The sequence below is a fragment of the Natrix helvetica genome (genome assembly GCF_964273705.1).
Source record: "Natrix helvetica genome assembly, chromosome: 1".
In the NCBI taxonomy this organism is placed as follows: Eukaryota; Metazoa; Chordata; class Lepidosauria; order Squamata; family Natricidae; genus Natrix; species Natrix helvetica.
This window is the reverse complement of record NC_138548.1, coordinates 124,611,409-124,637,712: the sequence shown is the minus strand read 5'-3', so window position 1 is coordinate 124,637,712 and position 26,304 is coordinate 124,611,409. Positions and strand designations below refer to the sequence as shown.

At 43.3% G+C, this 26,304-nt stretch overlaps 2 protein-coding genes across 6 annotated transcripts; one reads left to right on the top strand and one right to left on the bottom strand.

Annotated features, from left to right (window-relative positions):
• Positions 1–26,304, top strand: CHURC1 (churchill domain containing 1). Of its 5 annotated transcripts, none has more exons than XR_014176225.1 (6): positions 1–140; positions 1,812–1,947; positions 3,731–3,801; positions 6,067–6,160; positions 24,229–24,358; positions 26,073–26,304. XR_014176225.1 is itself a non-coding variant. In XM_081963118.1 (5 exons), the coding sequence occupies exons 1-4, from the start codon at positions 102–104 to the stop codon at positions 6,157–6,159; spliced, it is 339 nt and encodes a 112-aa protein (XP_081819244.1). In that variant the 5' UTR covers positions 1–101; the 3' UTR covers position 6,160; positions 10,795–10,875. The 5 variants fall into 5 exon arrangements, 2 of the variants coding, with proteins under 2 accessions (XP_081819244.1, XP_081819243.1); XR_014176226.1 differs by having other exon boundaries at positions 24,229–24,363; XR_014176227.1 differs by lacking the exon at positions 26,073–26,304 and adding an exon at positions 24,960–25,514.
• Positions 11,462–26,074, bottom strand: LOC309397250 (glutathione peroxidase 2-like). Its single transcript, XM_081963107.1, has 3 exons — positions 25,502–26,074; positions 17,387–21,435; positions 11,462–11,595 (listed from the first exon to the last, which is right to left on the bottom strand). Exons 1-2 carry the CDS (start codon positions 25,724–25,726, stop codon positions 21,085–21,087), a joined length of 576 nt encoding a protein of 191 aa, XP_081819233.1. The 5' UTR covers positions 25,727–26,074; the 3' UTR covers positions 11,462–11,595; positions 17,387–21,084.

Sequence of the window (26,304 nt, the reverse complement as noted above, 5' to 3'; positions counted from 1 at the left end):
GCAGAATCGAAGAAATCTCGTTTGTTTTCCTTTCTTTCTCTCTCGCGCGGAGAGTGACGTCACAGGGACGCACAGATTCGGGAAGGTGGTTTGAAGTCAGCATGTGCGGGGGCTGCGTGAAGACGGAGTACCCGCCTCGGGTAAGAGGGGAGGGGGGACAGGCTTCTTATAGGGCACGGGAAGGGGGCGCAGCCACGTTCCCTTCCCTTTGTCGGTGTCTTCCCTATTCCTTGACTTCCTACGAAGTTTGCCCCACCACCACCAGGGAGTAGATGAGATCCAAAGCAGGCAGTCTGCAGGCAGAATTAATTTCTCCCGCGTTCTATGATGCCTTTATTAAAGACCAGCCAAAATGACACTAAAGAGTGGACAAAGTGCAATACTAATAAATATATTCCCGGATTTTTTCCCCACTTTGGAATTCTCCCCCAGGGCGAAATAAGGTTAAGAATCCTTTTTTTTGCTAAGTTTTTTCCCCTCATTCGAACCTGTTGTGGTTTAAAAGGATTCTTATATATCTATGTTATAGGTGTGGTGGGTTCTCACTTGCTGCCAAGAGGATGCAGGCCTTTAATTGCCAGCACTTTCAACTGTGTTATATACTACACAGTTTCCAGCATTTCTATTGAATCGTTTATTATATGGGATTCTGGGAATTGTAGTTCACCAATTATAGGGGGAGGAGAACAGAAAACGTTTCTCTCCTAATACGTACTGAGTAACAAAACCATTCTTGAGAAGACTTTTTTTTTCAGTATCTGTGTGCTTTCAAGTTAGTTTTTGACTGCTTGGTGACTATTGGGTGGGGGGTTAATCTTGCCAAGAAAGCTTTAGGAGCTCTGGTCTAAGATCAACTGACTTTGTGCTTGAGGCAAGACTAGAACTCACAGTCTCCCAGTTTCTAGTCTGGTGTCTTAACTGTTATGTAGAATTACTGTAAAAGTTATGTGTTTTCAAGAAACTCTGCTAATGATTTGTGATGGGAAATATATTTTCTATTTCTAGTTTCTAAAAGTGAACTGCTTAATAGATACTTTAACAATAGGTTGCGTATGTGTTGTTTTTTAATTTTAACTATATTTCTCAATGTAATGTTGAAATTACTGGCTTGACATCAACCAACAGAACCATTGCACATTGTATTGAGAAATAAATTGAAAACCAGTAGTTAAAGCCAGAGATGTGCCAACTGATTAGAAAATTTGAAAAATGCAACAAAATGACTTCACTGAAATATAGGATTGTTCTGTTAGATTGATTGCAGAGTATATGTTATAATCTGAAAAGTCTTTGGTGGTATTATTGTTGTAGTCATTCTTTACTGTGATTTCTCTCTCTGGATTGGAAAAGAATATACCACAGAAGAAACAGTATTTGAAAATTGGGGTCAGGTGGGTTGTTAGATTGGTTGTTTTTGATATAACTTGTTAAATGAGATTTTCCTTTTTTAAGTTATGGTTTATAATATTAAGTGTGAGTCCACATAGGGAGAAGACAGATTTTAACATCTTACTATATTATTGTTTAGAAAGCTGGATTAAATGCATTATATCTGGGAAGAAGGTATGTATGGATAGAAATTAGGTCTGGGGAAAATCTGCCAGAATTACTCATATGTAGAATAAAATAACCAATGTGGAGTACTTAGTTAGCTTCTATGTGTTTAATCATAATTACTCCCTTGATTGCTTTTTAAAAATGTGGAAAGTTCTGAATGTAGAATTCTGCAATAATTTATAAAATTGGCTCTTAAATCAATTTAAGAAGAGATCCCTGTGTTAACATATTTTCCCCACCTTTGAATCTTTTAGGGTACTACTTGCTTGGAGAATGGATCCTATTTAATGAACTATGTTGGTTGTATTGAATGCAAAACACGGGATTTTGTGATGATTGTGAACAAAGCAACAGAAGAAGAGGATGGAGAGGAAATTATCACTTACGATCGTAAGATGGCCAAATTCTTCTGTTGTCTGCATGGGCATTAAGAACCTGTATCCAGAAATCTGCTGTTGAAAGTTAAATGTGTCTAGACATGCTTCTGTATGTGAGACATGTATGCATATATTTCATTCCCATTATAAAAACAAAATGGTAATGAACTGTTATCATAGTTATTGTTGTGGCCCGCCAGCTGCCAGCAGAGCTGGCGGAAGACTTGGACAGTGAGGTGGTTAGGGAGGAACTTGGGCCAGTCCTGGAGTCTGGGAAAGGCTTTGATGGGTGTTCTGCATCGGAGGCAGAGATGGGGCCAGGGCTGTCCGACATTTCTCAGCTGCCCTCGGAGTCGGAGATAAGTGAGGCAGAAGAACAGCTGGAGCCTTTTCCAGTTGCACGTATGCACAGAGCTGTCAGGAGAAGGGAACAACTAATGCACAGGGGTCGACTCAGAAGCAATGGCACAAGTGGACACTGAATGGCCACTCCCATAGGGAATTAATAGGAGCAAAAGGGGAGTGGTGTTTTCAGGAGACAATTAGTTCGCTTATTATTGTGAAGATTTGCTTATCTGAGTTCGTGCCTCCCAGAGACTCCTTGCTAGGTATTTCATTTTACAGCGTTGAGACTAGAAGCTCTTGGCCTGGCAACTATGCAAGGACTGATAAGGTCTGTTTTTGCAATTAAACCTTGAAAGGCTTATTGCCGGGACTTTTCTAGATGTGAATGCCAGGAATTCACATTAACCAAATAAAAAGGGTTTTTTTTTTCAGGACAAGAAGTCTGTTTCATGATTCTGTTAAGCCTGGGTCAGAGCCGTTACCTAAATAATGCACTTCAGGATTCTGGGCTATGTCCAGTAATACCTGACTGCTAACAGTTGAGGCATAAGGGAATAAATGAATGTATTCTTCCTGTTCTTCAGCAGAATTTAGGGAATATAGGGTAGTACTGCACGTACTTACAAAAGAGAGGACCAAAAAGATCAATTTTCAATTGATCTTTTCTGATAACTATTTGGTTATGTCCATGTAGAAGTTGGGGATAGGGGGCAACACTACAAAATAATGTACATTGCCGCTTCTGGTTTCCCAGTCTGGTCTACATTCCTCAGATTGCTTAATAGTCTCGCAGTAAAAATATTAATTTTATTTGATTCTGTTTGGCTTTTGGAAATCAGTTAATATCAGCTTGATGCTACCATCAATTTTTCTGTGTAACGATTGCTTGTTGCCCTGAAAGAGTGCCATAAACATATTTTAAACAGATTAATGTTCTTTTGCAACAGCATCCCAGGGCTGAATGTCTCCTAACCATGTTGTTTTAATGAGCAGACAAGTGTCTACTTGTATTGCTACTCCTTCCTGCTTCTCTATATTGCTACTTCTGCTCAGTTTCCAGGAATTGTTAATCCTGTATGTCTTTTCTTCTACTTTTATTCCTTTTATCGCTTTTTCTTCTACTGTATTATTTTTTAGTGAACCAATGTGCAATGCCAGAACATGCCAATTCTCTCATTTTTTCCCCATTGAAGCAATAGCAACAAATGTTTTAGAGAAGTGACAATAGTAGGAATCATCAATAAAAGGCTAAGAATGGAAATTGGGGGGGGCGGAGTGAAGAAAGGTTAAGCTTTCCATAGACTATACCTTTTTGGTATGACTGGTATAGCAGCTATTATCCTTTGATTCCTATATAAGTGCCTGTGTATTAAGCAATTTTTTTTTTTACAATTTAGAGCATAGGTTTCAAGCCTATTTTGTTTTCCTAAATCCCTTTGTTTTCTTTTCAGACGTATGTAAGAATTGTCACCATGTGATAGCCAGGCATGAATACACTTTTGGTGTGGTGGATGATTACCAGGTATAAGAGCCTTTCATTGATCAAGCACTGAGTTTGTTTACCTTTTATTTACTTCAACCTTTTATCTTCTTGAGGCTCATGAAGCTTGTTAATTAATTTTCAACATATAATTCAGTATGCTTTCATACTCTATGATGTTGTGAATGGATGGACCACATTTGGTGGTATGCTGTGTGAATCCAGCCCATGTAGTTATTTAGTAGTTATGCTGTACAAACTCAGCCAGATGGTTTAGTAATGTAAACTATTATTAATGTATTAATTCAGCTTGAGTGCTGTCTAAATGCAAAGTGATACTGCACAGATAACAATGCAATAGACCATAAAAGAAGACAAGTATATGTGTCCCAAGATAATGCTGCAGAATCCAACCTGAGTCAGTGACCGAGCTCAGAGGTTTATTCTTCCAAGCTTTTGGACTCATGCTGGATGGAGCCCATTCTCAGGAAACCTCTCTCTCTCTCCAAAATGTTTGATCTTCAAATAACCTAGCCCTATGCCTTGAATTGTTATTCACTGCAGCTCTTGAAGCAGAGATGCCGTATAGGCACACTCGGGTATTCCAATCACTGGTTTTCAAAGGCAGCCTCAAGTAGAACACATTGCAGGAGTCAAACCTTGAGATGAGTAGGGAGTGAATAATTATCTGAAGGACTATTTCATCCAAAGAGAGAAACAACTGGTACACCAGAGCTGTACAAAGGTTCTCTTGGCCACAGCTGCCACGTGAGCTTCAAGCCAGAACTGTGAGTCCAAGAGAAGTTCCAGACTGCACCATTCTTAAAGGAGGAAATGGTACTCCATCAAGAATACACATGGAAAATCCTCAGGAATCCCTAATATCAAGAGTCACTTGGCCTTAATAGAATTGAGTTGAAGTCAGGTCCTCCCCTTCTAGACCTGCACATCCCCCAGGCACTTGGACTAGACTTTAACTGCCTCAGCCTAGGGTTGATAAATATAATTGGGTGTTTATCAGCATACTTTTGATGCCAAACCCCATATTGGCTGATGATCTCACTCAGCAGTTTCATGTAATACCTCTGCTTCACAAGCTGCACTTGCTGCCAACTTGCTTCTGGGTACAATTCAAGATCTAGATGGTTTATGGCAGGGGTGTCCAAACTTGAGAACTTTAAGACTTGTGGACTTCAACTCCCAGAATTCCCCAGCCAGCCATGCTGGCTGGGGAATTCTGGGAATTGAAGTCCACAAGTCTTAAAGTTCTCAAGTTTGGACACCCCTGGTTTATGGCTTAGTAGCTTGGGGGACCCTCTGCCTCCCTTCATACCAACCCAGCCAATTCAGTCTGGATGTCGTCTTCTCAGGATCCCAGAAGCATGCCTTCTCTGTACAGCGCCTGCCCTCTGGAATGAGGTTTCTCCCCAGATCTGAACAGCCATCACCCTACTGGTATTTCAAAGGGCATTGAAGACTTACTTTTTCAGTAAGGATGACCGAGCCTCCTTTTAATTTGAGTAGTTTTCCTTTGTTCCCATCCAGTTTTCTCATTCTGCAATCTTTACCTTTTTTTAAATGTTTTAAATAATGTCTAACCCATCCAGAATTGCTGTGAAGTAGGCAATATATCAATTTAATTTATGGTTCACACAGTCAGATGTTTAAATTGGATTTGGCATTTGTATCCATCTATCGGGTCCTTCCCAAGGACCTGGGATAGAGAGATGTTGCTATTTGATGGTGTTAAAGGTATTGCTGCAGGACTTATTTTATGAAAATAAGTGATATTTAATTATATTGCTTCCAAATAAATAATGACTTTACACAATCAAAATCATGGCATCAGATTTTGGCACAGTTTTTGTAAAGTGGTAGTTTTAGCAGTTCCTTGCGAACAACAGGGGGAGATAAAGAGCTTTTTATATTTGATACCAATCTGATGTTATACCCACCATAACTTTTAAGGTGTGGGCAAGTATGGTAGTTAGTATTTTAAAATGTGGTTATTGGAATTTCTGAGAACTATGGTGTAAAGCCTCAGGTTGAGGAAAGCTAACTGTTCCATCTCATTAAAGAAAAGAATGGAGAAGCTTCCTGAAGTTCTTAGCACATACTGTCTATCTTAATAACAGGAAAATATTCACTTGTAGGATTGAACTTGTTAAGCTAGGTTTGCTTGAACCATGACTATTGTTACATCTCATCGATTCCTTGGTTAACACAAATTAATATATTTACACAGCAAATGAAGCAAGCATCTATTTTCCACCAGCTAGTATAAATATATCTTGTCTCTCTTTCCAGGAATACACCATGCTATGCATGCTCTGTGGGAGGGCAGAAGATTCTATCAGTATCTTACCTGATGATCCTCATCTGATGACGCCGTTGTTCTAAAGTACCTTGATTTGATTTTTCTCAGCCATTGTATCGTGTACTAAATGACAGAAACTTATGGAACATGACATTTATAGAACACAAATGCTGACTGCTCAATCCATGTGGGAAGTCAAGTGGCATGGGGTCAAAAAATGGTATCTTAGTTTACCATCATCAGAAGTGATCTCTGCAAGCTAAAGGAAGAGGGAGAAAAAGTTTCATTTGCTGAAAGCTTCATAGAAAAGGCAGAACGACTGCCTGCTACTTTGGGTCTTTTTAAATGTTTTCTACAAGTCAGAATGTTGTGCTCAGTGTTACTGGCATCGTAGGGAATGCTGTGTTTTGCAGAAAGCTTTGGAAAGGATTAAAACAGGAGGACCTTTTTGTGACTCTCTACCCCACTGCAGTACCATCTGGTGCCCCCAGTTTTCCTGTTTGAAAGTGGACTCCCCAAAAGCAAAGAATTCTGATTTGCAGGAAATGCAAAAAATGTATGAGAAACTTTATTGTTATTGCAAAGGTGTCAGGGGGAAATGGCCTTTTCCAAATCCATCCAGCACACCATGTGGAAATAGAGGAAGAGGTAAGATCAGGTTATTTGAGGGACTGTCTCATCCCACAGGGAGTGGCCCATATCACTCGTGCTGATAGAGAATGCATGCTGTGGGTCCTCTAAGCCCAATTATTCCGGCTGGCAGGGTACAGGAGGAAGGCCTTCTCTGCTGTTGCTCCTGCCCTCTGGAACATCTTGTCCCCCAATGTGAGGTTGGCCCCAACCCTCCTATCCTTTTGTAAAGGCCTAAAGACATGGCAGAACAGCACAATGGAGGTTGGTTGAGTAGTAACACCTGTCTTCCGCACCATCCCCATGCTCCCCTTGTGTCCTTGGTTTTAATGGCTGATTTTAACTTCTTTATGTTTTAGCTGTATAAATAACTGTAAGCCTCCCAGAGGGTACCCTATTATAAGATGGGCAGCCAATAAATTTAATTAATTATCTCATAGAAAGCTTTAGAGAAGGATAGAACTAGTCAGGGTTTTTCTGCTGTTTCTGTGCCCCAAATGAAAGAAGACTCAGTTTCCCTTCCAAGTTTTCCAGAACATATGGTTGGCCCATATAGCTTCACGCTCATTAGAAAAGGAACAGATGGAGAAATCTTGCTGGTTCTAATTTAAATAATTGCACTGATGTGAACTTCCCAAGCCATGGGTTACTTGCCCTCTGACATGCTAAAAGCAATTCCTGGATTTATCTTTTGCATTGACATATCATATATTGGGTGATTGTTTATAAAGTAAATGAAACAAAGCTGAGAAAAGTTGGCATTATGTTACTTGTTTGCTTGGATTCCCTTTATCAATAGGAGTCTTATTAATTTCATTGGGAAAGATACACATCAATTCAGAAAATCAAAAAAGGATAACTTTCACAGAACTGTATTTGATTCAGCAAGGTTGCCTTCTGTGGTTCGTTGGTGATGCCAGCCTGTGGTATATGGCCTATTTCAATTAGGATTTCACTGTGAAATTAGGTAGGGAGAGCTGATCTGAGACTAATTAAACTGAAGTTTCATCTTTAAGGAACTTAGTCAAGGGCCATAAATCTTTAGCCACTGAACCGTTTTTGAATGCAAATTACTTTAAACTGCTATCAGCAAATGTAAGCTTCAGTTCTCCTATGTAAAATTAGAAAGGGACCTGGTGTCTGCTAATGGATTCTAGAAGCATTCCTCTCTATGGAAACTGGTCCTTTTAGAAAGACTGTACTGATCCTATAGTAGTATCTGCCCTTACTGTAACTTGCATTAGCAAACTTCTCTGATGTGCATTGAGATGACTGCTTCTTGCCAAAGATTTTGATGATGATGATGCATGATTACTTTGCCTGCCCAATGAAGCAACTAGATCCTGATTTTTAACCGCAAGACTAAAACTAAAACTGGTCATCGTGCCAAGCTATTTATGAGCATAGAATATCAGACATTCCAGGCCAGTTGGCATGGTAAGTCAGTGGAAGGAATAACTCTATAATTGCCAGACACTGGAAATAAATGATAAGACTCTCATTTTAGGAAGGATAATAGATATTGTAACGCAATTCTGGTTACATACTTAATTACAATTTGACCTAAACTGGTAGTGTTGATAATCTGCTATGTAAACTACTGAAATGTGCAAAAAATATTTGTGTTTAGAAGTTTGTTGTGAAATTAAGATTTATTTATCCTTTTTATTAGGTAAGATAGTAAGCACGGGTAATAATTGCTAAACAAAGATGATTCAAATTTTTATCAAGAGAGCATTCAGCATAGAGATTGTCCTCTCTTAATGACCTTAATTGAGCCTGGAATTTTGATTGTAAATCATTGTGGTCATTAAGGGAGTCATCATGTGATCTGACTTGCATTTATGACCGTTTTTACAATCGTGGTCATTTAGCAAATCCATTCTCGCAAGGGGGTGTTTTTTGTCAGAACCAGAAACCAGCAAAAAAAAACTGTGTAAATTGCGGTCACATCACTGGGATGCTGCAACTTGTCATAAATGTGAGCCATTTGTCAAGCATCTGAAATTTGATCATGGGGTGTGACAGTCACAACTTTGAGGATGAGTTGTAAGTAACTTTTTTGGGGTTCTGTCATAAGTGAATGATCATTAAGTGAATGGTCGTTAAGTGAGGATTACCTATATGCTTTTTTGTGCTAAAATAATGGTAAGTGAACCAACTGAGTCCTCTGTGTCTGAGCCTTAGAAGACTAGCAGGCTCTTAGGCAGGATCACAGATTGTTTCAGACAAAACTTCCTAGCCATCCATATTGCTTAGTGATAATTTTATCTTAAAACTGTATTGATCTCAGTTCCTGGAAGGTTGGAGAAAGTGGACTCGCTAATGAGAGTAATGGGTTTATTTTTTTAACTTAAAAGGAGGCCCTTTAGGACCTGACCTTTTGCTTAAAACCATTAGGCACACATTTGTTTTTGTTCTTACGTTTTGCACTTGGTGCTTAAGAGAAATGTTTCTGGCAGCAAATCAAAATCTGTGAAGATACTTGGCTTACTTTTCCTCTCTTGGTATTCCAGAGTGTGTGAAGACTCCTGAAACATCTCGGTTCAACATTAAAAGGGACTGATTCAAGAATTAAGGCTTGCGGCTCTTCACTGTATTCCATGTCGGAAACATAGCTTACGGTGTTCATATTGTATTACTTTATATACTCTCAAGGTGATAGTGGCAGATGTACTGATTTTAATGGAGAACAATTGAGCCAGCTTGCAAAAGCTGGACTTGCTCTTTATGACAATGGTCCCCAACCTTTGTGGCCCGGTGGGGGAGGAAAAGGGGAACTGGGCATGCGAGCTGTGGACCAGCACACATGTACATGTGCAACTCCACTTACATGAACGGCGGGCTGATGCGCATGCATGTGTGTGCCGGGGAACCATTCGCATGAGTGGATCTGCACATGTACATGTATGCAATGGCCTGCCTCTCGCACAGCCCAGTTCCAAATAGGCCACGACCCACTAGTGGGCCATGGTCTGGGGGTTGGGGGGGAGCGCTCTTTATGGCATATAAATATTGAATATTATTTACAGGATAAGAACATAATTCCATATTTGGAAATATTCTGTTTGATTCTGTTGTTCTTCTCCGGCACGAAAATCAGGACCAGACATCAAGTTCCAATTAAACTGATTCGCTGCTCAGACCTTTGCACAGGAATCTGTCAACCAACAGCACTATTTTGGTGCTAGATCTGCGCAGTCGTACGATCACAATTCACGCACTTTGCAACATGCGTGTTTTAACAACTGTTGCAGCATCTGGGGGGGGGGGGTTGTCACCTGATCACCATTTGCAACTTTCCCAGCTGGCTTCCGACACGAAATGAAGGGGGAACTGGTTTTGCTTAACGACTACATGATTCACTTTGCTGAACAAAGAACTTCAGCAAAGAACTGCAGTTAAGTGAAAAAAGGTCGTAGAATTGGGCACAAGCTGTTTAACCATCTTGCTTAGTAATGGAAATTCTGTTTCAATTGTGGTCATAAGTTGAGGACTGCTTGCAAAAGAACTTTGCCCAAGAATACTTTGAATGTAGTTCCTGTTTGTCAACTGGCATGCCCTAAAGTGGGGGGGAAAGTATCAGAACAAGGCTCTTTCTACTTGTGTAGCAATTCATGAGCAAGTAGGCAGCAATATAAATTTTCCAAACATATAAAATTGTCATCATCTTGTGGTGTCCCTTGTTTACCTGCCTGCCTGGGGAGTGCATACATTTTACATGTTTGTCTTTGCATACTGATTGGATAGAATGCCACCAGCAGATTGTGCTACAGAACCCACAGGTGAGATGGTAAGAGGACAATAACTGCCGATGTTACATCCACTTGTAGATTTATAATACCTGCAAGCTTTTCTCAAATCCAAATTTTGGATGAGGGCAGTTTCTTGGGTCTGTGACAATTCGCCATGGCCAACTCGCCTTGGCCAACTTGCCATACTTCTCCATCCAAGGAAACTCCAGACTCAGTTAAAAATGAGTCTTCTGTAAAATAATGTTTTGATTAAATGGTGAAGACTTGTGAATGCTTAAATGAGCGTGTGTGCCTCTGCATGTCTGTATAGCAAACCGTTTATCTTTTCTATAGATGATGATAATGGTATAGACCAGGGTTTCTTCAACTGTGAAGTTTCATCCCTTGGGGAGGCGGGGACAGAGTGAAGGAGAGGTGTGAAGAATCTTTTAGCTAACATTGTTACCGTAAAATCCACCTCTCCAAGTTTCGTCGTATTCTTTTCATTGTTCATTTGTCTTCATGTTCATATTTGTTATTTTGATTTGTAGGGTTTGTGATTTGTGTTCCAAAAAGTATAATACGAACAGTTAAAAAGCAATGTGAATGGAAATAGCAGAAGTAATCCAAGTGTAGCTATTCCTTTAAGATTAACCCATAGAAAGATAGGTTTTGAAAGTATAAAGCTCTTTCTTCAGCATTCCCAGAACCTGTCAAATTAAGAGTTTAGGAAATATGCAGTATTAATCCTATAAACCTAGTTATCTACAACAATCTTTGAATTATGTGGAGCTTCTGGCCCTTACAGATCACTGGCCCCCAACATTTTGGGCACCAGGGACCAGTTCCATGGAGAGCAGTTTTCCCATGGACCGGAGGGGACGTGGTATCCCACAGATGGGCCTTCACTTGTTTGTCAGGAATGAAATTGAATTGCTTGTATTCTAGCAACAGTACATTTCTTCTGTGGAGGGTGGCTGCCTATCAGTTATCTGTTCAATTCTCAGCTAGATTTTACAATATGATGCTCTCCAGGTGTGCTATTGAAGAAGATTAGAAATTATAGAGATCTAGGATGCCCATAGAGAAAGTGAGAACACAAAACATTGGCTGTGTATACTGCAAGTTCAATCTATCTTTGTACTGGGAAAAATCCTAAATTTTCCAGTGGAAGAGAGGGAGTGGTCACGTGTGGGTATTCTCATAGCCTGATTGGTCCAAAGACTGAGAGCAAACGCTTAAATACTCCTGCTTTCCTTTCCTTCCCAGTTTCCTCTCAGTCTTTTTGGTCCAATCACTTGAGAATCTGTGTGTAGGTAGGATATAGTTGTGCCTTTTAAATTCTTTTTCTAATTTGGTCTGGATTTGGCTAATTGGGCATTCTAAAACAGATTTCAAACGATTGAAATTTGCAGCTGTGGCCCAAGGGACAATTTCTGCCTCTGGGCGGTTTGGGGGGGGACTCTTGGGGGTTCCAGCCACCCATCCGCGGGCGCGGAGCCTAGCCCGACCCCCGGGGCTGCGGGGGTGCCGGCTCTAGGGCAGCTGCAGCCGCGCCGGGGCATCTTTTTCTCTCTAGGAGAGAGCCTTCGGCTCCACGAGGTTTGGAGCGGCTGGGAAAGCTGCGGATTGCTGGAAGCGGTGTTTTTTTCGCCCGGGTGCGATCGTTAGCCTCCGAGACGAGCGAGCGAGGAGGGGGAGTGCGTGCGGGCCTGCCGCGAGACCCCGGGGTGCCGCCAAGCCGCCGCTGCTGCAGCGGGAGGCTGGAAGAGCCGCGCCACACGGTTTTCGTCCCTTTTTTGCCGCGCTTGTGTTCCGGTGGCCATTTTGGATTGCGCCATGTGCGCACGGATCTCGCCAAGTTCGGAGGCTCACTGCAGGCCTAATTGCAGGTGAGCGGCCTAGCACAGGCCTTGTTGCTACAAAGGTCCAGACTCCGGAAGGGCCTACAGCGGCCTTCTCTTCGCATTCCCTGAACTACTGGACACGTGAGTAGGCGATGGAAAGGGACGCGATCATTCCCCAGGGCCAGGCCGAAGGCCAGGTGAGGGGGGAGGAAGCCCGGGGGGCCGGGGATCCCTCAACTAATCCAGGGACAATCCAACGGCCATCCAGATCCTCCACCACGGAGGAGGCTAGGAGGCATAGGGTGTTGGAGAAGACCTTTGCCAGGGCCGAAAGGCAGGCCAGGTCTGCGGGGCGGGGTTCGGTCAGCAGGTCTCGTTCGCCCGTCAGGCCTAGATCGGACCAATCCTCCCCCAGAGGATTCAGTCCATCTTCCCCCTCTGTTTCTCCACCCAGGTCCCGTAGGTATTCTAGGCGGAGGGAGTCTCCCTCCCCTTCCCACTCTGTCTTGCCAAGGTTAGCAAGGGGAGATGAGGGGGATCCTTTGGAGGGAACGTCCAGGGGACACGGTTCCTCACGCAGGCTGGCGCCTCAAGGGCCTGGCTCTACTTATGGAGGGGGGGAGGATTTGGAACACCTCCCAGAGAACATTAAGAGGCTTATTTCGACTGCTATTACTAGGGGCATTGCACAGAGAAATAGGGGTTCCTTTTCTGCTAGGTCTCAGTATAGGGCATCGTCTCCGTCTATGGTAAGCGAGGCCTCAGCCTTGGGAGAGGAGAATCTCCAGGGTATGGGGTTCTCTGAGGATGAGGAGACTACTAGGCCCGAGAGTCCTCCGCCCAAGGGTCTCTTTCACTCGGCCATGTTCAAGGTTCTTCTGAGCAAGGCTAGAAAGACCACCAAGGTGGGCACAGGGGATCCTACGGTTCCTCCTCCTAGGGACCCGGATATGGCCATGTTTTCGAACACGGACACTAACAAGGCGGAGATTCCTGCCCCCCCCCCCTTTGTTCATGGAGGTACTGACCAACCAGTGGTCCCGCCCCTCCAATTTCCCTAATCCGGGGAGCAATGACCGTCGCTTCTATAATGTGGAGCAGACTTTTGCGAAGGCCATTCAGCTGCCCTCCATTGACGCCCCAGTGGCCACCCTGGTCTCCTCCTCCCCAGTGGTGTCTGGGGATGCGGCTGACAAGTTGAAGCCCGAAGACAAACGGGCGGAACTTACCTTGCGGAAGAACTTTAATGCCACGGCGTGGGCCATTAAGTCGGCAGCTGCTGCATCATATTTCAACAGGGCTACGGTCATGTGGCTGCACCAGCTCCAGGATCGCATTCCGATTCAGGACGAACGGTTGCACCAGGATCTGTTTAAAATCATTGCGGCTTCCCAATTTTCCGCTGACGCAACCTTGGACACGGTGAAGTTCGCGTCCAGCGCCCTGGCCACCTCGGTGACTTCCCGCCGGCTCCTGTGGCTACGTAATTGGCAGATAGATAACAAGGCCAAATGGGATCTGGCAGCCGCCCCGTTCAAGGGTCCCAACCTTTTTGGGGAGGCTCTCGACCCGATTCTTGTCGAAAACAAGGACAAGAAGAAGGTCCTCCCGTCCTCTACGAAAAAGTTTGAGAACCGGTCTCATCCTTACCGCAGGCAGTCTTATAGGGCCACTGAGTTTGATCATCAACAACGCTTTTCTTCCTTTAGGTCGGACAGGCAGTTTTCGCAGCAGCCCTATCAAGACCGGAATAGGTTCCAACATCAGTCCTGGCGGCCCTTTCGCGGGGGCGGCGGTCGCCCGTACCGTAGAGGGAAGTGACTTGAATCCTCTACGCGGATCATTGGGACGACGTCACGTCAGACACATGGGTGAGGTCCACAGTACGCCAGGGCCTCAGGTTAGAATTTCTCTCCACACCCCCGAATTCTTTCAGGTCGTTCCCTCCGTCTCGGAGCCTGGAGCGCCGCCGCCTGATGGATCAGGCAATCAAATATCTCCTGGACATTCAGGCGGTGGAGTTGGTTCCCCGGTTGGAAAAGGGACTGGGCCACTACTCCAACCTGTTCGTGGTTCCGAAGAGTTCGGGGGGTTGGCGAGCAATTCTGGACCTCAAACGTCTGAACCGTTTCTTGGTGTACAGACGCTTCAAAATGTCTTCACTCAAGTCTATTCTTCAGGGCATCAGGAAAGGGGACTTCCTGGCTTCGGTAGACCTCACAGAGGCCTATCTTCACATCCCGATCTTCCCGTCTCACCGCAGGTTCTTACGGTTCTCGCACGGGAGCCAACATTATCAGTACAGGGCTCTTCCGTTTGGCCTGGCCTCGGCCCCCCGCACCTTTACGAAGGTGCTGGCGGCGCTGGCGGCGCACCTTCGGGCCGTTCCAGTGAGACTTCAATGTTACCTGGACGATGTCTTGGTCCAGGCGGGGTCCCTCCCGCAGGCGATTTCAGACCTTCAGCTCACGATCCGGACTCTTCAGTCCCTGAGGTTCTCAGTCAATTTTCCCAAGAGCCATCTGTCCCCCTCCACTCGCATCCATCTGGGGACGGTGATAGACTCGGAGGAGGGGGTGGTTCGCCTGTCTCAGGACCGTCAGGACGGGTTGCGCCAGTTGGCGGAAAGGGTCCGCGTAAGTCGGTCCATTTCTGTCCTCACGTTGTCACAGTTATTGGGCAAGATGGTGTCGTGCATAGGGATAGTTCCGTGGGCCAGGCTCCACCTCTGCCCTTTGCAGTGGGAGCTCATTCCGTTCCAGAGGGGCCGGATGAGCAACTCTCTCCGTGCTCTCCGCCTTCCAGCGGGGGTTCAGGCGTCCCTGCGGTGGTGGATGTCGCCGGCCATCCAGATGGGCTGTTCTTTCTGGGAACCGGAAAGAGTGACAGTCACCACGGACGCGAGCCTGTTCGGGTGGGGAGCTCTGGTGGGCTCCCGCCTGGCTCAGGGCAGGTGGACCCAGACAGATCTCCGTCACAATATAAATTAGTTAGAACTGAAGGCGGCCAGACTCGCCCTCCAACACTTCCGGTCCTCGGTGGAGGGCCGGCACGTGCTCCTTCTGACGGACAATGTGGCCACCAAGGCCCACATCAATCGTCAGGGGGGGACGCGGTCTCGGGCGCTCTGGCTGGAGGCTCTGAGACTGGGCGCCTGGGGGGAGAAGCACCTCTTGTCCTTGATCTCGGAGCATATCTCCGGCCTCTCCAACCACCAGGCGGACTGGCTGAGTCGAGCTACTCTGGACAATGGCGAGTGGCAGATCCATCCGGACCTCTTCCGGAGGATTTGCCAGCGGTTCGGCGCGCCTCTGGTGGATCTCTTCGCGTCTCCAACGAACGCGCATCTGCCCCGGTTCTTCACTCGTTTTCAGTCCCGGGGGGCGGAGGGGACGGACGCTCTCAGGAGCAGGTGGCCGGCGGGCCTCCTATATGCCTTTCCCCCAATTCCGCTCATCCCGGGGGTTGTCAGGAAGGTGGTGGCGGAGAGGGCTCTGGTCATAGTGGTGGCCCCCTTTTGGCCCAGGAGACCTTGGTTCGCGGATCTCACCCAGCTATTGGTGGCTCCTCCGTGGAGGATTCCACGGGAGGAGGTGGTCTTGCGCCAAGGGGTCCTGGTCCATCTGGAACCCCAGTGGCTTCATCTGACCGCATGGTTGTTGAACGGGGATTGCTGAGGGCGGCCCAGCTGTCCTCTGGGGTCATCCGTACCATCGAGGCTTCTAGACGTCCGTCCACGAACCGTATCTACAATTCGACCTGGGACGCGTTCGTGAGGTGGTGCTCCCCTCACCGGATCTCTCTGACTAGGGCCAACATTCCCAATGTTTTGGACTTCTTGCAGAAGGGTTTGGAGAGCAGCCTGTCACACAACACTTTGCGGCGCCAGGTGGCTGCGCTCTCGTCAATTTTGGGGGGAGTGGGGTCTCCCTCGCTATCTCATGTTCCTCTGATCAAGAGGTTTCTTAAGGGGGTGGCTAATCTCCGGCCTCCCCCTGTTCACAGTTCCCCACGTGGGACCTGCCCCTGGTTCTCAGGGCCTTGACGTGGGCTCCGTTCGAGCCGCTCAGGTCGGTCCATCTCAGGTTCTTGTCCCTTAAGGTAGTTTTCCTTGTGGCGATTACATCCGCTCGGCATATTTCGGAGCTGGGTGCCTTGTCATCCAAGGATGATCTCTGCCACTTTCATGGTGATAGCGTAGTTCTTAGGCTAGACCCTACATTTCTTCCGAAGGTAAACACCCCATTTCACAGGGCTCAGGAGATTGTTGTGCCGGACTTTTGTCCGGGGCCGTCTTCGGATAGGGAACGGCTCTGGCACCGTCTGGATGTTCGTCGGGCCTTACGCATTTATCTCCGGCGGACGGCGGAGCTCCGTAGGTCGGAGGCTTTGTTTGTTTCTTTTCAACCTAGGACCTTGGGGGCTAGGGTGTCTTTGGCCACCATTGGCCGTTGGCTTCGTCAAGCCATCCAGGAGGCTTATGGGGCGGCGGGGCGACCCGTTCCCTCAGGGATAACGGCCCATTCCACTAGAAGTGCCGCGACTACGGCGGCGTGGGCCACTAGGGCCCCCCTTGAGGACATCTGTCGGGCCGCCACTTGGGCGTCCCCGACACCGTTCATCAGACATTATCGTCTGGATTTGTTCGCTTCGGCAGATGCTTCTTTTGGAAGGAGGGTGTTGCAAAGGGTGGTAGCAGATACTCCCCTTGGGCCATAGTTAGTGGTTAAGTTATCCCTCCCTTGGGACTGGGCTTTGGTATGTCCCACACGTGACCACTCCCTCTCTTCCACTGGAAAAAGAACGTTGGTCTTACCTGAACGTGTCTTTTCAGGGGAAGAGAGGGAGTGGTCACGACCCGCCCTGTTCTTGGTGTTGGGGCCAAGGGGAGCCGGGGTCTTCCTGGGGGGGGGGAGGTTGTGTTGTTTGTTGTTTATTGTTCCAGTTCTGCTGTTCGCCTTCGAGGAAACTGGGAAGGAAAGGAAAGCAGGAGTATTTAAGCGTTTGCTCTCAGTCTTTGGACCAATCAGGCTATGAGAATACCCACACGTGACCACTCCCTCTCTTCCCCTGAAAAGACACGTTCAGGTAAGACCAACATTCTTTCTTTTACCCCAAAAGTAACTGGTATTATTGGAAGAAGTAAGCTAGTTAATGCCTGGATTTTATATTTACAATAATACAATAATACAATAGTAGAGTTGGAAGGGACCTTGGAGGTCTTCTAGTCCAACCCCCTGCCTAGGCAGGAAACCCTATACCGTTTCATTTATATCAACAGTTTGGCCAGGGTCGGCCACATGTATTTCTTGCTGGTTTGCCACAAATTTAACAATAATGGTTTGAGCAAAGTATTAGTACAGTCCGATGGAAGGGAACTTGGCCCTCATATTGCTAATGAATTTTTAACCCTCAAAAATACTTCTTATGAGTTCTTATAATTTTTTTTCTTTTTACTAACCGGCCATTTAGTACTTTTTGATGATAAATTTGTTTTAAAGAAGAATTGTATTTGGGAAATGTTATATATCATTATGTTTTTAAGGTGGAAATCTAACCATGAATTTACTTGTTATCTTTGAATTGTTATGCTTGCCCTTCCCCAAAATCTAGAAAATAAAATTCAGTTTCACCAAATAATATGTGAATTATAGGCACTTCAAACAACATTTCTTTATAAGTAATTCTGAGTTACATTATACAGAGAGACTTTGCTACTCAAAATTGTTTGCAAAGAGGTTATTGTTAAATTTTGGGGGATTTAAATGGTAATTTGTATTAAATAAAAGTTTATTATTGATGTTTATTGATTATGTGCCATCATTTTGATGTCAACTCTTAGCAATTACATAAATAGATTTTGTAATATAAATATATTTTATGATCTAATCTTACAATAAGAGTGCCTATCACTATCCAAAATCTGTCATGTTCTGGAACACATAGTAAAATATACTTTTTACAGATGTATTATAAATGTGCCAGGAAGCACATTCAGGAAGAGATACAAATTAGAGAATTTCAATGGAATTTGGTTTCCTTTCCTTAGTTTTCCAGAATTGAATTTTTACCTGGAATCTTAAGAAAAATGCTTCCTATTTCATTTTTCTACTTAAATATTTGCTAATCTTCAGATAAATTGAATAAAATAATATTTGAAAAGCTAGATGCCCTACAGGAGCCTTGCAATTAATATGTTAGTATGACCTAAACATTTCCTTCAAAACAATTTCTCCAGTTATTTTCTTTTCTAAATGATTCGAAAAGCTATGGTTCAGTGATAAACAAAAGATTCATTATTCAGGGAATTCGTAACATTGATCCGACTTCTCAATATTCATTATTTCATCCTTATTGGAGATTCTTTTATCATATGATTTTGGTGTTACCTTTTCTGGAATGCATTAAAAATAACAATAAAGTGAATTGAGTTACATTCATGGCACAGTAAGACTGAAACTCCATGCACAATTACAGGAGTAACTTTAATTGAATTTAGTGGGACTTCTGAATATGCTTGTAATGTATAGTGCTATCCCATTAAATTAACTTGAAATGATGATTTCCTCCCATTTTTAAACACAGATTAACGTGGCCTTTTTGTGGAAAAATTAAGAGAATAAAAAATGAAGATATTACTTGATAGGTAACGAAAGAGCCCTGCAGAACTATCTCAAAGTGTGACCTGCTTCTATTTCTTAAAATACATTCACCTGAAGACAATGATAAAAACTAGTCTGTATCCTTATTATTCAACCATAGTGTTATTGACAAAAGTGGGGGAAACTAGAAGGTAAATTTTGATATGCTTGGCTAGATTGCTTATATCAGTAATGGTGTAGTATATTGATTGGATTGATAGAGAAGCTAGGTTTTTCCTTTACTTTCAATACAACCTCTGATTAATTATTTAGGAAGAAGAGAAAAAGAACAGTCCCTTGTAATGAATTTTAATCAGGAGAGCCTGTCTTTCAAACCATCCTCTTTGCAATTAACTCTGCAGATACTCTGAGATCAAAGATACTAAGTATGTAATATGTATATTACAAGGCATTGCTGGATATACTCCACTGAATTTAATAGGAATTATGTGGTTGTTGCTATCCTTGTTCTGCTCCCTCTCCTTCCTGTTTTCCAATTAAACTCTTCATCCTTGTGTTATTTTTATTGGGTTTTTAAAATGCGAGTTCCTTACATTTCAGAGATTTGGTGGTAGTTAAATTTGTAAAATAAATAAATAAACCATAGACTTGACTTCATTATTTTGAAAGAGAATTTCTTATTAGAATTCGTTTGACCACACTAGAAAGTCTGCTACTGTCTCTTGGATATTCAGGGTTTTTGCTTAATGGTTTGTAATTCTAGGATTTGGGCAGAATTTTACAGTACTGTAAATCCAGGCCTTCTCTTTCTGTAATTCCTGGAGCTGAGCTTGAGGGGATTTTGACAACAGCCTAAGAACAATCTACAGGTAATCCCTTACCTACAACCATTAGTGACTGTTCATAGTTGCAACAGTACTAAAAACAGTGACTCTGTAAGTCACTGTTTCTGTAGTGACTTACAGCACATGATTGTTGCAGCATCCTCATGGTCACTTGATCAAAATTTGGGACAACCTAGTATGTATTTATGATAGTTGGGGTAACATAATTGCTGTTTGCGATGTTCTCGGCCAGCTTCTGACAAGGAAAGCCAATGGAGAAGCTGAATTTGTTTAACAACCATGTGATTCACTTAACAACTGCAGTGATTCTCTTAACAACCATGCAAAAAAGGTTGTAAAATTGGGCGGACTCACTTAATAACTGCCTTGCTTAGCAATGAAAATTCTGGCCCCAATTGGGTCATAAGCTGAGCATTACCTATAGTTGATTGAGACAGTTGAGTCTGACATGTAGCAGCTTATTATAAGATTAACCCCACACAAAAACTTGGGAGGAATGCCTCCATCAGTAGGTTAAACCCTCCTATTATTCCTTGCAGCCCTAATGCTGCAAAAGGGTAAGAATATTGACTATCATTAAGTCCTTAAAAGAAATGCCATCTTAGACAGTGGTGAAATTCAATTTTTTTTACTATTGGTTCTGTGGGCATGGCTTGGTGGGCATGGCAGGGGAAGGATATTGTAAAATCCCCATTCCCTCCCCACTCCTGGGGGAAGGATATTGCAAAACCTCCATTCCCTCCCCGATATTGCAAAATCTCCATTCTCATCCCAATCTGGGGCCAGCCAGAGGTGGTATTTGCCTCTTCTCCAAACTACTCAAAATTTCTGCTACCGGTTCTCCAGAACCTGTCAGAACCTGCTAAATTTCACCCCTGATCCTAGAGTAATTTAAGGAACCAAGGAGAAATTGGGGCATCTGAAGGCAAGTAGAGGTGTGGATTTTCCCCCAAAAAAAGTTTTCCAGAATGGGAGTTATAAATGGCAACTTCATTTAAAAATAAACAGAGCAGAAAGTTCTTCAACTCATTTATTTGACTTGTGAAATCAACAGTACCCAGCAAATTAGAGAGCCAAGGAATCAATACTTTTACACTTTTCAAGCCGCCTCCTTGAAGCTTTTAGAGGAGACTGTCATTCAGTAGAAGTCTGATGTTGCCTCTGCCAGGATGAAGCACCTCAAACACTCAGAAAAAAAGAGGGAGAGAGAGAAAATTGAGCATGCCTGTTTCTTTCAGTGGTTCTATCAGGAGAAGAGAAACTTCTGATTACAAGACAAGGAATCCCTAGTCATTTTTCTGACTTATGTAAAGGCTACTTAAATAACATTGGAAGGCTCTGCTTTTTTTCTTATTTGGCAAGCTTCAAGAGGCGCTGGATCTCGGGCTCAATGCTGCTAGTGACAAACTTGGAGCTGTAGCGCTTGAAAGGTTCTCCTTCAGGTCCCACCAGGAACTTCTCAAAGTTCCAGGAGATGTCGTAGCGATGCACGGGGCTCCACAGGATGAACTTTGGCTCCAACATGAAGCAGGATGGATCGTCATCTGGGTAAGGGAGTTTATCCTTCAGGTAGGCAAATACAGGGTGGGTGTTGTTGCCATTCACTTCACACTTCTGACAAAGAGTAAAGTTGGGTTCAAATCCAGACCCGGGCCTCACATATTTCAAGGTAGGGAGGATCTCTTCATTTGTGCAGTTTTCCTGTTTGGGGGGGAAGTAGAAAGCAGGATGAGAACTATCCTTGCATAGGTGACAAAGTTGGCCTCTCCCTTGTTGTCTTGAGGGCATCCATGTAGAGTTAGGTGCATTTTGTACTGATTGTACCCTCAAATACACATTTCCTTGGTCCTTCACTTCACTACAACAATTTGCTCAAGAATCGCGACCAAAAGTTGTAAAATCAGGTGTGACTTACTGAACAACCACCTTGCTTAGCAACAGGCATTCTTGACCCAACTGTGATCCTAAACCAAGGACTACCTGTATATGATAAAGTTAATAGGCATGAACTATGGAGTATTTTGCATACATAATGCAGTTGAGTTTATGTTGTTGAATGCAACAAGAGCAGCACATGTCAGAGTATGAATGTTCATAGACTGGAATAGACATGGCAACAGGGCAGCCAACGGGGACTGTTTGGAAATTGAAACATAGTATTTGTTTGTATGGGGCCATAAGAAACAGTTTGGAGTCTGTGCGTGGCTTAGACTTGCTGAACTGTGTATAAGAGTTGGTTAGGCCTCTGTACAATATGCAGCTTCTATACAATATATAGGCCTCTGTTATCTCTACTCTGTAATGACTTGCTTCTATGAATATTGCTTGTGTTCCTGATTTTATATGCTGACTTCTGCTGTATGGTATTGTTTATAAAGAATTTCCTTACGTAATTGAATCCTGTAGAAGTTCATTTTGTGTGTTGGTCAGGTGTGCTGCACAAACTCAAGCATATGATGAAAGTAAAGCATGTGTGAGAATAAATGGAATGATTAGAGAATGGTTCAACATTGAACAGACCAGGATATGTGAAAACTCTTGATTCTTTAATGTATTTATGGACAATGGACAGCGTAGCAAGTACATAAGGAATGCTTGTGACACTGTGGGATATGAATACATAGATCGCCCTTGCTTAACAATCCCAATAGGGACAAAATTTCTGTCACTGATCAAAGTAGTCAGGTGAAAAAAATCACACAATTGCACCATTTAACAAGCAGCAGTTCTGATAGTACAGGTGGCAATCATTAGGCGAAGACTGTACTATCATTAGGGAAGGACCTCATGCCTCCTTTGCCCTAGTGCATATGTCTCTGCTTCAACTCTCCCCTCCTCTTCCCCCCATCTCTACCCTTTTGGCCTCCCTGTGCTCCACAACTGCTGCCTACCCCTTGCACAGTGACAGGGTGGCCTTGTCTGGAATTGAGAAGGGCCAGCACTTGCCTCAGCCAGATGCATCTCACCAGCAATGGAAGAAAGAAGATAGTGAAGGTCAGCTGGGGGCAGGGGGAGGGGCTGCAGGGTGAGGAAGAGACGAAATGCAGTGCACCCAAAAGGTAGGATTGGGGAGGTGGGGGGGGAGATAGATCAGTTAGACGTAGGAATCGAAGTGCCTTTGCGGTCAGAATTGCGGGTGGGATACCAAGCACACAAATTTTCCTCATGTGACCATGGGGGCATTGCAATGGCCATAACTTTGAGGACCAGCCATAGCTACCATTTGTTCAGCATTATCATAACTTCAAGTAGTAGATCAACAAATAATAGTTAAGACGGGACGTCTTACGTTTGTATTTTTGGATGCAGACAATGCTGCATTGCTGGCTTGCTGGGACTTTAATGATTTGCAACCAATACTAGATAGATAAACACAAGGAAAATTAATCTGAAAATTGATGCCTCTTAGAAAAGATAATTATGCTTGTCAGAGAAAATGGAGTGAACCATTGAAAATTATGCAGGTAGTCCTTGACTTACAGTGGTTCATTTAGTGACCGTTCAGTTACGTCACTGAAAAAAGTGACCCTTTTTCACACTTAAACAACCATTGCAGCCTCCCCATGGTCACGTGATCAAAATCCAGATGCTTGGCAACTGGTTCATACTTATGACAGTTGCCGTATCCCAGGGTCATGTGACCCCCTTTTGCAACCTTCTGACAAGCAATATCAGTGGGGCAACCAGTTTCATTTAACTCTGTTACTGCAATGATTCACTTAACAAATGTGGCAAGAAAGGTTGTAAAATGGGGCAAAGCTCATTTAAATGTTTCACTTAGCAACTTAAATTTTGGGCTCAATTGTGGTTGTAAATTGAGGACTACTTGTATTCCTATTCCTGATCTTCAAAGTCTGACAATTGAAACTAAATTCTTGTATAGAATATTGACTCTATATACTGTATATATACTGTATATACACAGTGAAAAACTAAAGACAGTAGGTGTATCTGTGTACCTTGATAGATCATATACTAAAGCTGGGGAAATGGAGAAACTTTAAGAAACTTTAAGATATGCAAATACTTGTAGAAAAGTACTGGGTAGCCAGTGGTTTATTATGATGAATTCGAAAGAAGACCATGCTTTTGTCTATTCTATTATATGGAAATGAGAGTTAGGGATATCAGAACAAGCATAAAAGTTAAATGAAGTGGAATAGGTTATGTAAGAAGTGTTTGTGTTACAACACAATGGATAAGGTGATGAATGAATGAGGATTGAATACAAAAGTGAATGGCCAATATGAAAGATTTTAACATGGTTTCATCATATAACGAGAATAAATAAGGACTAAGTTGCAAAACAAATACAAGAAGGAAACGTGAATGGGTTGAGAGAAAGCAGAAGAATTTCTTATTAATATAGAATAGATTTCCTTTCTTCTCTTATCCCATCAATGTTCAACTGTCTAATAAGTCTTTATCTTCTCATTATTTAAGTTGGCCATATTTACCCATGTATATCTCTGTCTATCCTTTTCCTTATAACAGCAAATCCCCCACAGTGCAAGATTCCCTGAAGCTCAACCCAGCATGAGAATTGAAATCAACCACATTTCATGGACACAAAATTGGAAAAGGTTGCCCAAGATCATTTAATTCAAGAGTGACGTTCAGAGGAGTAAGGTTAAGCAAAAATATACATTTTGACCTTAGTTAAATACTGTAATACACATTTTAAATAGCACTTTCTTTGTTATTAACAAAACTCTTTCAGAAACAGGGAAAATGTTTTTAGAAACCCATACTTGTGTAAAAGAACATGCTGTTTTTCAAATAGAATAGAATAACAGAGTTGGAAGGGACCTTGGAGGTCTTCTAGTCCAACCCCCTGCTTATACAGGAAATCCTACACCACTTCAAACAAATGGCTATCCAACATCATCTTAAAAACTTCCAGTGTTGGAGCATTCACAACTTCTGAAGGCAAGCCGTTCCACTGATTAATTGTTCTGTCAGGAAATTTCTCCTCAGTTCTAAGTTGCTTCTCTCCTTGATTAGTTTCCACCCATTGCTTCTTGTTCTAACCTCAGGTGATTTGGAGAATAGCTTGACCCCCTCTTCTTTTTGGCACCCTCTGAGATATTGGAATGCTGCCATCACGTCTCCCCTAGTCCTTCTTCTCATTAAACTAGACATACCAAGTTCCTGCAACCGTTCTTCATATTTTAGCCTCCAGTCCCCTAATCACTCTTTGTTGCTCTTCTCTGCACTCTTTCCAGAGTCTCCACATCTTTTTTACATCGTGGCGACCAAAACTGAATGCAGTATTCCAAGTGTGGCCTTACCAAGGCATTATAAAGCGGTATTAACACTTCACATTATCTGGTTTCTATCCCTGTTTATGCAGCAGAAGCATAAATAGCAGAAGCAGCACAATGTCTGCTTGATTGATGAACTTTACATTGAAATTTGTTTCTGGAGCAACTTGTTGCTCTCCTTTAAGAACCTTACAGGGTTGAACAATGCATTGTTCTCTGTCCACCACTTTGACTTTTTCAGATGAGTAACATCCCAGCAAGGGGAAATGAAAAATATGTCAGTTATAGAATATAAGTGTTATCTGATCTTCCTATTGTATATAGGTCCCACCTGTCCCAGCTCCCAAATTAGAGAGTACAGAATAAAAATCCCAATTTCTAAAAACGTAAGGAAGAAAGAACCACCATTTCCCAATGGAAGAGAAACTGATTTTGCACTTGCAGAAGAACGAACCATCTATTGTCACAAAAAGTCGTGAACAGAGATCCAATTAAGGACTTACCTGGTAGCCAAACTGATTGCAAGGAAAACCCAGTACAACCAGCCGTCGAGGGTATTTGCTCTGCAGCTGATTCATCTGGATGTAATCCCTCACTGTGGTGGCTCAGAAAGATGCCACATTCTCTATCAAAACCACTCTCCCCCTGAAATTGTTAAAATCCACTTTCTCCCCTTGGAGATCAGTGGCACTGAGATCATAGAAAGATTTGGCTATGGGAGTCATCATTGTGTAGAGTAGATTGACAGGGGAGCAATGCGAGATGCTTGCAGGTATGGTTATCTGCTTCAAGTGCACTTCTGTGTACTTATGTGCTGGGTTGCACCAAGGCTCCTTTCTTCATAGGGTAATTTGCAGAAGGTGGAGCTTCTCCTTGTTTCTCATCTAGCTCTTTCCTGATTGGGAACAAAGCAGCAGGTCAGGGTGATAGGAGTTCCATTGCAAGCCTGCAATCTAAGCCATTGTGATACTTTGGACAATTCTCAATAATTCATGCTGCTTACAACAAAAACACTCTTTAAGAGATCAATGGAACCCATGAGATGCAACAACTTTTCCCCCCTTTGAATTTCAGGGCTTTGTAGAGAATGAAGCCATGCCTGGCATTTTAAGTTTTCCGAAGAAAAATGGAAGTCAAGAAAATATTGGCTGACTTTTAAAAGCCATATAAGTTACTATGTGGATATACAGCTAGGAGGTTTATCCTAGTTGTACCTTTGGCTCAAGAGGTGGCAACCTGGAGTTCAACATTCTTAGAAGATACTACTTGAGACCATAAACCAAAAATAAAAACAAAGTGTGGTTCA